The sequence below is a fragment of the Nerophis lumbriciformis genome, linkage group LG04 (genome assembly GCF_033978685.3).
Source record: "Nerophis lumbriciformis linkage group LG04, RoL_Nlum_v2.1, whole genome shotgun sequence".
Lineage (NCBI taxonomy): Eukaryota > Metazoa > Chordata > Actinopteri > Syngnathiformes > Syngnathidae > Nerophis > Nerophis lumbriciformis.
This window is the reverse complement of record NC_084551.2, coordinates 11951054-11963771: the sequence shown is the minus strand read 5'-3', so window position 1 is coordinate 11963771 and position 12718 is coordinate 11951054. Positions and strand designations below refer to the sequence as shown.

Genomic DNA, 12718 nt, shown 5'->3' with positions numbered 1-12718 from the left:
CAAATTACGTCTCATTAAAGGATGTCACAACAGCTTTTCTAACACCCTTTTCTGCCCGGATTTTGAAACCTCCATCACCTCTTCCTGCCAAAGTTTGGGTAAATTGTGAAATTTGAGGAGTGTCTCAACCAATATGTTTTTTTTCAGGGCCGATACGGATTATTAGTAGTCAAGGAGACCGATAACTGATATTTGAAGGCGATATTTTATTTACAGTAACATTTATTTAAACATGAATAGTATATTCAGTAAACAGCTGGACAAGACTAAGTTGTTTTAACATTATTTTAAGGAAAAGTCAGACCAGTAGCGTCATAATGTTTAATGTGGCGCTAATGTTGTGGTTAATTTGGCACCAAACAACATCAGGGAATTTCACAAACACCTTTATTACATAAGATATGTAAAATCTCCTGGGATAATTATAACGTGATTTTTCTACGTCACAACAATTTGCTATTTACTCAATTGTGTACATTTTTTTTTTTTTTAGCACATTGTAAGGTTTTCAATGTGAGAGACCATGAAATACTGGTTGGTTAATTGGTAAACATTTATTTCAAACATGTAGGCTCCAGCATCCCCCGTGACCCTAAAAAAAGGGACAAGCGGTAGAAAATGGATGGATGGATGTATACAGTTTCAATATGATACAGCACATATTTTACATATGTTCATTTCTATTTACAATATGTCCAAAAAGGAGTAGGAAGAAGCTAATATTTTACAATCCTAGTCCTTTTCCATTTCATAGCAATTACTCATGCATATGTTCAGCTCAGTGGCCTTGTGGTAGGAGTGTCCGCCCTGAGGCTGGAAGGTCGTGAGTTCAAACCCCGGCCGAGTCATACCAAAGACTATAAAAATGGGACCCATTGCCTCCTTGCTTGGCACTCAGCATCAAGGGTTGGAATCACCAAATGATTCCCGAGCGCGGCGCAGGGTGCTGCTCACTGCTCTCCTCACCTCCCAGGGGGTGAACATGGGGATGGGTCAAATGCTGAGGACTAACTTTAACTTTAATGTTTAACACAATTTCCATCAATGATTTCTCAATATGGTATGATTGGTACGAAATATATGATTTCAAAATATGGCAAACATTTAACATACACAATTTTGGGCTCCTTCCTGTAGCTGACCGATGAGATATTTTTCAAGATGACTGAGATGATTTCTTCCTGGATGTTACAAAACATGTGACCTGCTGCCTGCTCTTCTTTACATATTATAGAAGTTTCCTTTTTGTCAAATTTCCACAAAGTTGGAAGAAATATATTTTCTGTCATCTTCATAGCATCCATCTCTTTCACGTTATTTGATTGAATATGCATAAAAACTTGCCGCACTCCTTTAATGAGTCCACACTGTAAGTGTTGCGAACGGAGGCTTGTCGTGCAACTCGCTACATTATTGAAAACACACAAAACGGGAGGAAAACTCCAGGAAGGAAGGACAAAAACTGAAATTCCTGGCAAAAAATGTAATCGTTGCTGATAATCGGTCTGGCCAATAGTCGGTAGATCCCTATTTATTATGCTGATAAGTTTCTTACCAGACATTCTCTCGTGTATTTTCAATTGCTCTTTAACCAAGATAAAATGTGTTTGGGTGCAATGACTGATTAAACAAACAAGTGAAATCTTCTTCAGAAACATGCAAGCTTCTAGGACTGGATTAATATTCATCAGCTGTAAACAAATTTTGTACTGGTCAATTGTAGTTGCTGAACACTTTGATCATATTATCTTATCATTTTTTGACAGGCTACGTGAAGTGTCGGAGAAACTAAACAAATATAGTTTCAATAGGTGAGTCTGTCAATCTTGTAATTTGATATGGATATAGTTGATGAATAGCTTTAAACTACTGATAACGTTCCGAAATAACCGTCAGTTGTTTTTGTGCGTTGTTGCAGTCATCCACATCTTAGCTTGTTGGAGCAGGCCACCCTGAAACAGTGTGTTGTTGGGCCTAACCATGCTGGATTTCTTCTTGAGGTAAGGCTTCCTTACATTACAAATTTAATGTGCATTGCATAAAATTATGTATATTGCTGTATTGGCTTCATCAAATCTTTTAAGTCCCTCATATTGCTGTAGTAATTGTAATCATAAGCAATCAAAACACACGTCGCTGCAATAGCTATCTTATGATCCAAAACCAATAGTCTAATGTTCTATCAATAGTGTACTTCAAGACCCAATTTGAGGATATTGCAATTTTTTTTTTATTCATGTCAAATTTGATATATGCTGTATATAAATGTGTCTTTTAGGACGGACGTGTGTGTCGAATCAGCTTTGCTGTCCAGCCTGATCGCCTGGAGCTTAGCAAACCGGATAGCAGTGATGGGTAAGGAATTTCCTTTTTGGTTATTGATAAATAGCTTTCCAAGGCATCTTGTTTTGAATTTATGAAAGTTAATTTATAAGAAGTACTTTTTTTTTTTTTTGTAAACCTTTGCACCAAAGTTCTTCGAATAGTCAGTTGTACCGAATAATGCTAAGTTGTCATGTCTTGCCACTGTTTTGAGAACTTCATCAGCACTTTCTTGTGTCTTTAAACACATTTAGATTTTTGTATAACACCAGACACCCTATAGACTGGCAATACCAACAGTGATTTTGTAATGCTCTATGAATGGTAAAAGGTTTATGGATTATTTTGTTTTTTACATTTAATTTATTTCATACCATGTATCTTTTTGCCTTCACTATGAGCATGCGTTGTTCTGTCATTTTTTGTTTTTTTGTTGGCAGCCACAATTTACTGCCATGTTTTTTGTTCTTTAAAATGCAACGATTCAGGTTGTAAAACACAACCACCATTTCAAACCGTTTCACAAAACATGTTTTTTGATTTATCCAGGCGAACATGTGGTAGTTTTAAAATCAAATTTAGAAACTGTCTTGGTCAAGTGTTTTTTTTTTCCCTACAGCATAGACTAAGAACAGCTGTAAATTGTCAGCTTGTTTACTTTTTTTAATGAGCCTTTCTTCTTTGTGTAAAGTATTAGAGCCACTGTTCAGCTTTGAATTTACCTCTGCAAGTCTGACATAAAATATATTGTATAATTCTTGTATTAGTTTATTGCTTTGCAAAGTTTATCACAGTATTTATTTGTATGAGGTAAAAAAAAACACTTACTTTTAACTGCTATAAAAGACACAGACATTATATGACTAGAAGTCTTGAAATTGAAGAAAGTAGTCTCAGCCACAAAACCCCAAGAACTTACAGAAAGTCTTGGAGGAGGAGCAAATTGTAGCCAATTCAGATTCCCAAGGGTGTTGCCATGCTAGTCTCCAGCAAACCCCTTGATTTAAACTCTATATTATTAAGTGAAAACAAATCCCGAACCAAGGGGTGTAATTTCATTAACCCATGGGTTGCTTTTAGTTTCTGAAATGAACAAAAATAGTTCTGGGACACTTATAGGTTGGTAACTCATCTCCCATCTTTTGTTTCCAGTTCAAAGTTGAGCACTGGTTCGGGAACAGGAAGGAGCTCCAGGCCAGGCAGGACCAGTGATCCACCCTGGTTCCTCTCTGGTTCTGACACACTTGGCAGACTAGCAGGCAACACCCTTGGGTAAGTTCTGGCAAAATTGACGGAGACAAGTGGTCCTGTAAAAATGTGTGGACAGTCCCTGTCAGATTTTGTGCCACACCTTATGTATAGAACCCTCCAGTATATTCACCAATCGTCAGTCAGTGTGTTGCTGGTGCATTAATACATGGTATTGCTGAATATATATGCATTGGGACATAACCCTCACACATTATTTTTCAATCCTTACAGCTAAACCACCTTGTTTTGTAAATCGACATACATGACTCATGTATTTCAAGTATTTTAATAATTGGATTTTCCTCTTGTATTATAATGTAGCCAAACATCGTATAATAGAAATGTTGTCACATACATTATTAATGAATTTTCTTTCCAAATTATTTCTGTTAATTTACACAACATATACAAAAACACATATAAACTACCCCTCTACACCCTGAACTCTCCCAACCCTGTTTTCACTCCATGTTCATCTCGCCCTCCAAAAGGGGCTGTCGTATCAATTATGATTGTCCAGCATGACATCTTCTGCAATTAGGTTTGCTTATGAGAGTATGTGAGGGATGGCATCAAGTTATATTGACAAAAAGCCAAGTAAAAAGGGTAGGAGCATAATGGTCCAATTGCTGTATCTAGAATACTATCATTATTCTCATGACCGTTTAAATATTTTTCAACCTAATGTTTTTTGGGGCTGTTGTGCTTCAGACAATGTTTCAGGCATTTGTATCTGACGTTGGCTACCTCTTGTTTTTCTGTTATAGGAGTCGATGGAGCTCTGGTGTAAATGGAGGCAGCGGTGGTGGTGGTGGTGGAGGTGGAGGAGGAGCTGGAGGGGGTGGAGCAGCCGGGGGAACTAGTGGAGGTGGAGGCGGCGGAGGAGGTGGAAGCGGAAGCACTTCGGGCAGGTCATCAACAGCAGCACGTGACTCTCGTCGGCAGACCAGGGTGATCCGTACAGGACGAGATCGGGGATCAGGTCTTCTAGGTAGTCAGCCACAACCAGTTATACCAGCCTCAGTCATACCCGAAGACCTGATATCCCAGGTAAAAGTGATCTGTAGTGACAATTGATAATAACAAAACAAATGTAAACTCAAATTGGCATACTTAGGTGTTTCATGTTATTTATTCTCAGGCCCAAGTAGTACTTCAAGGGAAGTCCAGGAGTGTGATCATTCGGGAACTCCAGAGAACCAACCTGGACGTCAACCTGGCTGTCAACAACCTGCTGAGCAGAGATGATGAAGACGGAGATGATGGAGATGACACAGCCAGCGAGTCCTACCTCCCTGGAGGTATGTCATTAAAATAAAAATGACTTAAAGAGAAAATTAGGACTTAATCATTGTATTGCAGTATTAATATCAATTAAAGTTTATTTATATAGCCCTTAATCACAAATGTCTCAAAGGACTGAATACAATTGTATGTCTAGGCCATTTGTACAATACTGTATTTAGGCACAATGTTCTTTGCTCTTGTGGCCCCCGCTCGCCTTCTTTCACACTGAGCATTCAGGCTTCACTTCGTTTGCTTGTCCCATCACTTCTACACTGCGGTATTCCTGAAATGTCCCTGACTTTGCATTTGAATGACTGGCTTTGCAGTCTTATCTCAAGTCAATTTATTTTGTGCAAACGGGCGGCAGCCATTTCTGCCATCTATTCCAATTGTGCTAAAAGAAGTGTTTTGAACTTGAGCTCGGAGTAGTTCATCCAAACATGCCAAACTTTTGTTGTGAAGTGGGTCCAAACACTGTGCAATTGCCTTAGTGCGAGTAGACACACTAATCGACACACTCAGGTATTGTACCTACTTTTGTTGTCTGAAAGTGATGTTACTCTCCCATTCTTGTTTTGCCTTTTTTCCAAGCAGAGGACCTGATGTCCTTGTTGGATGCAGACATTCATTCAGCCCACCCCAGCGTGATTATTGATGCAGATGCGATGTTCTCGGAGGACATAAGCTACTTTGGATACCCCTCTTTCCGACGCTCCTCACTGTCTCGCCTAGGATCGTCCAGAGGTAACTCACCAAAAAATTAACACAGGATCTGTTAAAATTTCAGTGCTTAGAATGATTTAATCCATTAGCCAAAACGACAACAATTAACAAGTTACATTGAAAAATAATTGTAAACTCTTTTGCGTAAGAGGTACTTAGGCAAATTAATGCAAACCCAATCAAATGGCCTGAGCTTCATTATTTTTCCGTTCAGCCTCCTCTTCTTGGTTTTTAATGAGTATTTGGTGTTGTAGACTATAAATGTTTGGTGTTATATGGTGCATGGCTGTAGTACAAAATATGAGCTCTCTGAGAAAGGCCCGCTATGCCCGCCTGTCTTAAAGGAACTAAAACAACTTTACAAGGCAGTCTATCTTAAAAAAAAAAGAAAAGCTACCCAGTCCCAATCTGTGACCAATTGCATGGTTTCTCTGTCCATCCACGTTGTTTGGCATTTTACTATATGAGCGCGCAAAATGATTCACCTATTATTAGTATTATAGAGACTCCCAACCAATCCTCAGCACCAAATCTTTTATTTGCAATGCTGTAATTCTAAAGAACCATATTTCTTTCTCTATGCTTCAAAGTATATTGATGGGTCTTTCCCAGAGAGTGGCTTACTTCTATCCCACTGGTGTGACCTTATTGCATACCAGTTCTCCTTCTTCCCTTAGAGCGTGACTCGGAGCTGTTGCGTGAGCGTGAGTCTGTATTGAGACTACGTGAGCGCCGCTGGCTGGACGGGGCCTCGTTCGATACAGAACGAGGATCCACCAGCCGGGATGGAGAAACCAGCTTGGACAAGAAGAACATCCCAGTTCAGAGCCCTGTCTCCCTTGGAGAGGAGCTTCAGTGGTGGCCGGACAAGGTATGAGGAGCACACGCATCGCTTAATGCATCCGGCCTGTAATGCGCTGTAAAATGGGGGACATCTTCTTATGAAAGTTGTATACGTATATCCATGTGTATGCTAACTATAGCTAAATATGTTTTTTTTTCTTCAGGATGGTGTAAAGTTTGTCAGCATTGGGGCTATGTTCTCTGAGTTGGTGGCTGTCAGCTCCAAAGGAGAACTTTATCAATGGAAATGGACTGAAGCTGAACCCTACAGGAATGCCCAGGTTAAAAATTTAATATAATCGAAATAAACATTTGATTGACTTTGTTTGTCGTCAATAAGTCCCACATTCCTCCCCTAACTGCGGGCGAACGATTGCAATACAGTCAGCCACCCTTGAGAAGTACAAACAAAATTGTCACTTTTCCCCAATTTATTACAACTATCTGTGCTGATGTTAATGCATTCTGTCTTGTTTTATGCAGTTCTTACATAATTGAGAACTAACTTTTGTCATCTGCCCCTTCAGAATCCTTCCATTCATCATCCACGTGTGTCTTTCCTCGGTCTGGCTAATGAGAGGATCACCTTATTGTCTGCCAATAGTATCAGAGCCACAGTGGCAACAGAGACCAACAAGGTATATATATATATGCGTATATATTTACCCTCTTGACTTAGTATTGTGGGATCTGTCGTAATATTTGGCATAGTAATCAGTCACACTTGTAATGAATAATCTGTGTCTGTCTTCACTTGTATAGGTGGCAACTTGGGTTGACGACACACTAAGCACAGTCGCCTCTAAGCTTGAGCACACTGCCCAAGCTTTCCCTGAACTGCAGGGGGAACGCATGGTGTCCCTCTACTGCTGTGCGCTCTACACTTGCGCACAGTTGGAGAACAGCCTCTACTGGTGGTGAGAAAAATAACTTACACTTACCGTATTTTCCGCACTATAAGCCGCCCCAGGTTATTAGCCGCACCTTCAATGAATGGCATATTTCAAAACTTTGTTCACCTATAAGCCGCCCCGGGTTATAAGCCGCGCCTACGCTGCGCTAAAGGGAATGTCAAAAAAACAGTCAGATAGGTCAGTCAAACTTTAATAATATATTACAAACCAGCGTTCTAACAACTCTGTTCACCCCCAAAATGTAATGTGCAAACGTGCAATCATAAAAATAGTAACACTCAAATTAGTGCAGAGCAATAGCAACATCAATAACTCAACGTTGCTCGAACGTTAATGTCACACAACACACAAAATAAACATCTAAAGCTCACTTTCTGAAATTATTCCTCATCCATAAATCCCTCGAATTCTTCTTCAGTGTCTGAATTAAAAAGTTGGGCGAATACGGCATCCAAAATGGCCGGCTCCGTCTCGTCGAAGTCATCAGAGTCAATGTTGCTGTTGTTGTCCAGCAGTTCCGTGAATCCTGCCTTCCGGAAAGCTCGGACCACAGTTGAGACCGATATATCCGCTCAGGCATTTACAATCCACTGGCAGATGTTGGCGTATGTCGTCCGGCGCTGTCTCCCTGTCTTAGTGGCGCAGGTCATCTTGTTGCTTCCTCTACCTACGCACCATTGATTCATTTATGTTCAATTCTCTCGCTGCTGCTCTATTTCCGTGTTCTACTGCGTGACTTATTGCCTTGAGTTTGAATTCTGCGTTGTACGCGTGTCTCTTAATAGGAGCCATTTTGTGGTCTTTACAGATGTAAACACACAAATGAAATGAAACGTAATATCCGCGCGCTTCTTCTTCTACGGGGGCGGGTGCTTACCTTGGTGGTTGCTTACAGTAGAAGAAGAAGCGCTTCCTCTTCTATGGGGGCGGGTGCTTCCCTTGGCGGTTGCTTACCGTAGAAGAAGAAGCGCTTCCTCTTCTACGGGGAAAAAAGATGGCGGCTGTTTACCGTAGTTGCGAGACCTAAACTTTATGAAAATGAATCTTAATATTAATCCATATATAAAGCGCACCGGGTTATAAGCCGCACTGTCAGCTTTTGAGAAAATTTGTGGTTTTTAGGTGCGGCTAATAGTGCGGAAAATACGGTAATTATATTCACAATTGCAGAAATACGTCTGTATTTGAACAATTCTCATTTAAGGCATTTTTAGTAGGGATGCACGGTAATATCGGCGGCCGATAATTCTCCACCGATAATGGCAATTATGACGTCACATCAATAATTCCTGTTGGGAAAAAATCCAGATAAAATGAGCCAATGATAATAAGGGCTTATCATCTTTGTGTTTATCGTTGTCCTCAACCCAGGGGTTGCCAACCCATCTATAGCGATCAAACAGTCGATCTTTGGGAGTCTACCGGTCAATCGCGATATTAGGGGGGAAAAGTATTATTGCCATCAGCCAAGTATTATAACCCCTGAATAGGCCCGCACGCTTCTGCCTCTCTCCTAAGCCTCTCATCCCGTAGCTCTCGACACCGCGGCCACACACCCCGAGGAAGGTCGCACACTACACCTGTGCGTTTCGCAAACGCACATTGCATGGCATGCTCAAAAATCATCCAGCTGCAACAATGCACTTAGGCTGATTGTCGCAATGCATTCTAATATCCATCATCAAACAACTCTTTCCTCAACCACGAGTCAATGACCATCATCATTCGCCTGCGACGGTAAGATCCCTGGTCTCTGCCAAAAAACACAGCAAGATGTTTTTTACCGTGTCAGAAGAAGACATTTTACTCAGTTTGCAAACATTTTTCTGCAGATATTCCACCAAGAGGGGAAAAATCTTCAACACAACATATCTTATGTCACTTTAAAATTCACCATCATGAAAATTTATGACTGCAGTAGGACTGCTACGCTGAGACCTAGCGTTAATAACGACGTCCGCAGCTAATTTAAAGCCACAGGATCAATGATAAAGCATTTAAGGCAAGAATTTGAAAGAATAGACCTTAGGAGTAAATAACATTACGACAAAATGAGTAATTGTTTATGTTTAACTTCATTGTTCATCTGGAGGCACAGGCTTTAGGTACTTGCCTTTTATGATTTCTTAGTGGGAAAAACTGCACTTTATTATTTGAACCCTGATTTCTTTGTTCTACAATTGAATGATGCCGTATTTGGAGAAGGCACTTATTGCACTATTTTATTACTGTCGGGTAAGGATATTGTATTGATTTTATTTTTGTCAATCAACAAGAGATGTGACTCGACTTGTTATGGTGTTGTTTTTAACTGCAATGCAGAATATTATTGGTTTAGTTCTTTTGGTTCAGAATGTTTAAGTTGCTTGTTGTCCTTCAATTAAATCATTTAAAAGTTGAAATATATATCAATAAATTACACTTCTTTTTGCCCTGTACAATGATTATAATTATTTGCATGGCAGTATAGTAGGACATGTATTTCTACTCAAATTATACTTAAGTAGAAAAATATCAGTTGATTTGTATATATTTTTGGTAAAAGTGCCTACATTTCGTAAAGTGTGACTTGTTAAATATTTGTGTAACTATATCGATATCGGTTATCAGTTGTAAAGGTTATCGATATCTGTTCAAATGTCCATTATCGTGCATCACTATTTAATATGCAATTTAAATTTCAACACTGATCACATACATAAACGGGTTATACTAGTATAGCGCTTTTCTACCTTCAAGGTACTCAAAGCACTTTGAAACTATTTCCACATTCCCCATTCACACACACATTCACACACTAATGTAAGGCCCTACCCTCGACCCATCATGAGTGTCTTGCACAAGGACACAACATACATGACTAGGATGGCGGAAGCCGGGAATCGAACCAGGAACCCTCAGGTTGCTGGCACAGCTGCTCTACCAACCGAGCCACGCTGTCCACATATTACAAAGATACGAACAATCCAGAACTCATATAGTAGGTTTTCTGTAACTGAGAGACATCATGTAAACAATTTAAAAATAAACATTAAATGATAGTTAGGTTTTAATGAGGGAAATACGTTTTTGCTCTTGTATCAACCAGCGAACATTTTGAGCCCCATATTCCAGTCATGTGCCCATGAAGCACACAGATCAGTCCTGTCCCTATAGAAACGTACTAAGATAAACACTGCGGTCTGTTACTCTACTGTAAGTACGGTACTGCCTCTTCCACCCATACCATTGGCAAGATTGTAGACTTGTTCAAGACCAGATTGGGCTACAAGACCATTAGCAAGAAGCATGGTGAGGAGGTGACCACTATTGGTGTAATAATTTGTGGAAATGAAAGAAATACAACATAACAGTGGATCACCATTGTTCTGGAGTTCCGTGCGAGATTTAATCTTGAGGTGCATGGCTTGAAGTCCTCAAATACAAATTAATTTATAATGTATAATGATCTTTTCCTGGATCTTTTCTCTCTCTCTCTGTCTCTCTGTCTCTGTACCATCAATATTGATGTCATTGTAAGGGTAACTTAAAATCAAAAATGCAAAGCAACAAACTAAAAGCATAAATGTCAATGTCTCATGTGTCCGTAGGGGTGTGGTGCCTTTTAGTCAGCGGAAGAAAATGCTTGAAAAGGCCAGAGCCAAGAATAAAAAGCCAAAGTCCAGTGCTGGTATTTCCTTGATACCCAACATCACAGTGGGAACCCAAGTAAGTGCTGTCTGTTTATAATTTGTAGGTTTTAGGCTTAATTAGGGGTGTAACGATTGATCCATACATCAATATATCGATGTATATTCCTAAATTTCAAATACCCGGTATATCAATCTGTGCTCGGCAACTTTGCCTTTCAAGAGATAGATATTGATCAATATCATTTTAAAAGGGAATCCATCGATTTTATCAATACTGGAAAAAGAGAAACATTGCATTGCAAAGTGGTAGACTTTGTATGAAGTTTAGCAATTTTAGTAATAAAGATGTTAAACGTTAACTTTTCTTTCCCATTTGTGGCGTAATCAAAGCCAAAATTGTGGATATCTTCGGTGGTTGAGAAAGATAACAAGCGCAACAAGACACTAGTGTAATATCTATGATATCCGTGTCTGTGTGCCTTTTAAGGGGTGCTGTTGTGTGTGTGACGTAGAATGAATGGAGTCGCGCGAGAGTTAGGGTGTCTGTGTAGTGTATCTAAACGCAAGTTGTGACGAACAGCAACTCCTATATATGTATGTATGTATGTATGTGTGTGTGTTTTGACTCCGAGTTTACCGCTTTTTAAGAAAGCGTCTTGACAATGTATCTCCGACTTTCTCTTCTTCGCCACCGCCAGGCATTTCAATATCATACATTTCAGCTAGAGCACAATTGCAAAATCCATAATAAATACAAACGACACAACACAATCAACCCAACTTTAAACCACAGAAGACGCGGCCGACACAATGGAAGTGACACTAGCAAGTTACGGCGACGCACCGACTCTGGAACACAAGAAGTCATTTGATGAGAAACAAATTAATATAAGAGATAAATGACTGAGGCTATGGAAATTAGGAAGCGAGGTGCTAACACTATTAACAGGTATGACGGAGCATACATGCTTCCGCACACCTGAGACACTGTCTTTCATTGGCGACACCAGGGCAAAGAACAGATATTGTATGGCCGGATCAGGCAACTTTATTTAGCAGGTAAATCTACTGTTAAAATGTTGTTTACTGTAGTTTTTTTGAAAGTTGTTTGAATATTTAAAATGTGAGCAGAAAGTGTTTCCTCCTGTTAGTGCAACCAACAATTTAGGTTGAATTATCAAGTACCGGTAAGATGTGAATGCATTGCCCATTTAATTTGTGTACTTGCTTGTTTGTATCCATAATTAATTTATACCTACCGTATTTTTTGGACTATGAGGCGCACTTAAAATCCTTTTAATTTTCTCAGAAATCGACAGTGCGCCTTATAACCCGGTGCGCCTAATTTTCGGAATAATTTTGGGTTGTGCTTACCGACCTCAAAGCTATTTTATTTGATACATGGTGTAATGATAGGTGTGACCAGTAGATGACAGTCACAAATACGAGATACGTGGAGACTGCAATACGACGCCAGTAAACACCAAAACTTTAAATGTTCCATTGAGAATATAGAACATTACACACGCCGCTCAAAAATCTGTCAAAATTGTTTTGGTACGACTTCGGTAAGCTATGAAGCTGCACCGCTTGATGGATTGTCTACGAATTACAGCTACCGTAGTCAGACGTACCCTGCTTCACTATATTAGTATTATTATGGTGTTTGTATAAAGACGTGGAGCCACGTAAATAAGACCGCCCACAAAACGGCGCAATGTGAACAACGGTCAGAAAGCGACTTGA

General features: G+C 39.7%; 1 protein-coding gene across 4 annotated transcripts in view; it reads left to right on the top strand.

The window, feature by feature from the left end:
• The window catches only part of ubr5 (ubiquitin protein ligase E3 component n-recognin 5), a 69943-nt gene that overhangs the window by 22230 nt on the left and 34995 nt on the right, over positions 1-12718 (top strand). For 2 of the 4 annotated variants that reach the window (XM_061948955.2, XM_061948947.2), the window contains exons 2-13: positions 1767-1811; positions 1919-2000; positions 2279-2355; positions 3475-3594; positions 4341-4623; positions 4715-4874; positions 5452-5604; positions 6243-6454; positions 6591-6707; positions 6954-7064; positions 7189-7343; positions 10931-11048. In XM_061948955.2, the coding sequence (XP_061804939.1) occupies positions 1767-1811; positions 1919-2000; positions 2279-2355; positions 3475-3594; positions 4341-4623; positions 4715-4874; positions 5452-5604; positions 6243-6454; positions 6591-6707; positions 6954-7064; positions 7189-7343; positions 10931-11048 (1633 nt within the window). The remainder of the gene's footprint in view (positions 1-1766; positions 1812-1918; positions 2001-2278; positions 2356-3474; positions 3595-4340; positions 4624-4714; positions 4875-5451; positions 5605-6242; positions 6455-6590; positions 6708-6953; positions 7065-7188; positions 7344-10930; positions 11049-12718) is intronic. The other 2 variants (XM_061948973.2, XM_061948965.2) reach the window with 1 other exon arrangement.